Source organism: Propithecus coquereli, unplaced genomic scaffold (assembly GCF_000956105.1).
Source record: "Propithecus coquereli isolate 6110/MARCELLA unplaced genomic scaffold, Pcoq_1.0 Scaffold6, whole genome shotgun sequence".
NCBI lineage: Eukaryota > Metazoa > Chordata > Mammalia > Primates > Indriidae > Propithecus > Propithecus coquereli.
The window spans coordinates 1,900,574-1,903,704 of NW_012151951.1; the positions used below are offsets into that span (position 1 = coordinate 1,900,574).

The 3,131-nt window shown below is 33.7% G+C and overlaps 1 protein-coding gene across 1 annotated transcript in view; it reads right to left on the minus strand.

Annotated features, from left to right (window-relative positions):
- Positions 1–203: 203 nt before the first annotated feature.
- Positions 204–3,131, minus strand: part of DCUN1D5 (DCN1, defective in cullin neddylation 1, domain containing 5) — a 25,817-nt gene continuing 22,889 nt past the window's right edge. Inside the window, exons 6-7 of the mRNA XM_012659110.1 lie at positions 2,379–2,481; positions 204–545 (exon numbers count right to left, since the gene is read on the minus strand). Of these exons, the coding sequence (XP_012514564.1) occupies positions 490–545; positions 2,379–2,481 (159 nt within the window). The 3' untranslated portion in view covers positions 204–489. The remainder of the gene's footprint in view (positions 546–2,378; positions 2,482–3,131) is intronic.

A 3,131-nucleotide genomic window follows, 5' to 3' on the forward strand; every position in this document is an offset into this window, starting at 1 on the left:
TCATTATCCTAGAAGTCAAGGCCAATATTCTTCTTAATTGTGCAGAGATGAATATAATAAGCCATACCATCAGCAGACTACTTTGCCAAATACGAAGATTGTTTAAAATCTTTAAAATTCCACAAATTCATGGTGAATTAGAACCTCGGAAATTCAAGAATTCAAATTTACAAAAATAAATACCAGTCTGACACTCAAGGGACATCTTCACTTTAAGGCCTTTGTCACAAATCTGAATCTTTATTGTTCTGAAATAAATGTTATAAACATAACTAGAAACAAAAAACTTCAATATTCAGTCTAAGAAGAGGTGTGGCTCAATGCCCATCACATGTAACAAGAAAACCTCCTTTAAAAAAAGGAAAAAAAGTACTATGAGAAGTCTTTCATATGAATGAAAATGCACCCTTTAGATTTTTCTCCCTCATCTCATTAGCTTGTACACACATGGGAATCAAAAGGTTTGCACTTTCTTCACAATAGTTCTTGCTATGATGTTTGACGGACTTTTTGCCACTCAACAAATTCATCAAGAAGAACAGGCCCTAGAAATAAACAAACAATTTTTGTTAGAATTCAGTGAACTCATCTTTCCAACCACAAAACAAATTCCTCACAAGCTCAGTGGTGATAGGGGCCTGACTCGTCCCTTCTCCAGGTGTTTTACTTCCAGCCACCCTCTTCCATTTAATGATACTTTCTTATTAACCTTTTCTTTTTCACCCTTAGAGACATAAAGGACCTTCCACAAGGGGTAGCTGTAGCAACTTCCTTCTCAGGATGTGTTTCCTGAATCCTCCAATAACTTAGCCAATACTAACCTCTCCCTTTTTCTAAGTGCCCATGGCATTTTGGCATCTAATTATTAAACAATCTGAAAAGTGTTTAAGGTAGTATTTCTATGTTACCTCCCCAAGAAGTGTGTAAGCTTGTTGGGGATTAGGCCATAAGAGACTTACTTTATTCCAGCAACAGGATGTAGTACAAAGCTGAACACAAAGCCAAGTGCCTAATGAATACTTTACTAATGAGCTAAGTACTACTCTAAAAAAGATATTTATATTAATGCAGGCGAGGTCCAAACTCATTACCTACAGAAGCCAGGTAGGTAAATGAGCTCAGTGTTTATTTTATTTAAACATAGGAAAAATCATTGCCACAAAGAAATATGCTTGCCCTGTTTTTCTTAAAACACATAATCTTCTGGTGGTCTCTTTTTTTCTTCTTGCTTTTGACAGACATATTTCTCTACTGTAAGAAAAGCAGCAGAGCAAGTACAATAATAAGTGGCAACTGAAAACAGCCTAGGAGGTGCTGGCATACAGTGGACTGTCAAACTGGAAAGCAAGTTCGACACAGCCACTATCTGGCTCCAGCCTCTGATTCCTTTGAAGAAGCACAGACGCAATTGTGTCAGATTTTCTGATGTTTTTAACAAAGCTAAAAGTTGTATTTTTATACAAAATTTCCCAGTTTTAAATGTTGGTTCAAGATACATGAATATACACATCTGAAGGCCATATACAGCCCTTGGGCTGCCAGTTTACTGCTGCTAGGTATTATTTCTTTAAAATAATATTAAATGTTATACTTTCTTGTAGAGGGAGGACACAATATACACAAGTAGAAATAGTTATCCCTTCCTAAGTCTTTTATTTCTTCAGTGTCACTGAAATAGGTGCATCATTTCAGTTTAAGCATATAGAAAATGTACCTTTCCATGTACCTTTCCGAACATTAAAACAATACATGCAGCCAAAATGGTGGTAGGAACTGAAAACATAATTTATGGTTCTAGTGAATTTGGCTTGCCTAATTAATTTATCATTACTTCAAAATTCTGTTTTATGGCATTCTAGCCTTCCCACTGAGGAGAAAGGACAGATATTTTAACTCGAAGGATTGAAAAATTGTAAATATTTCACTACCAGTTTACTCAGATCAATTTATAATTTTCAGAGAAGTTATTTTGACATTATTTGCCATATTGTTTATGATATTAACTTTAAAGCTTTTTCTGTTGTAGCTGACTGTTTTGCTTTCATATTTTTAGAATAATGACTGCACCTTTCTTCCACAGGAAAATGTCAGGAAAGACAGGAATAAAGCAGAATTGTACTTTCTAGATGCAGAAATTATAATTTAAACTTAGCAATGTTTGGTTACTGAGGAATTGAAAACATTTCATTTACCAACATAGAACTTATAATACTGCAGACTCTAAACTCTCTACCTCTCCTACATCCCCTCATATGATTAAATAATAAAAGTTACTGTTGAAAAGCTTAAAATTATATGCTAACGTTGCACAAATATATACTCTCATTTAATATTTTTAGATATTGTATTTTCATAGGAACACTTTATATTATACTTACAAGCACCATCTTCATCGTAGTTACTAAGATCGGCATGAACTGTTCTGCTAAATTCTAATACATTGTACCACTGATCTTTGTTCATAACACGATACTTCGATTGCTGTGGAAAATGATTTAAATATTTGGATTACAGAACCAACATTACTTTTTAGGGCTTGACTTTAGTAAATTTAGTTATAACTTTTTTTGTGATTTGGTTTTTCCCAAAGCATTCATTCTTGTTTTAATTAAATTATTTGCACTTCTAAGAGATTTCTGAAGGGTATTAACATCACAGATTTCTTTCCTTTATTTTGCTTTCATTTTTGAGGAATAGTAAGAGCATCAAGGGTACTAATAGTAAGGATAAAACTCAGTGAATTTTTACATTTGTATATACTTGCGTAACCACCAAGATCACGAAATATAATATTTCCTACATCAAGTTCCCTTGTGCTGCTTCCTAGCAAATCATTTCTTTGCATAAAATTTACTATTCAGCCACATTTTGAGGATGGTATCTTTGGAGGCAGTGGGAAGAGTACAGGCTTGGGTTCAAATCCCATCTCTGCCACTTAACTGACTGACCTTGTTACATAAGAACAGAACACATTTCTCATTTGCTAAATGGGGATAAAACTTAATTCAAAATTGTGTTATAAAGATAAAAAAAAAATTTACACCAAACAGCCTGCACATAACAAGTGTTTGAAAATATTTAGTTGTTCTTCTCAGCTCCCCATAGAACGGAATATTTTATATTAATATTAT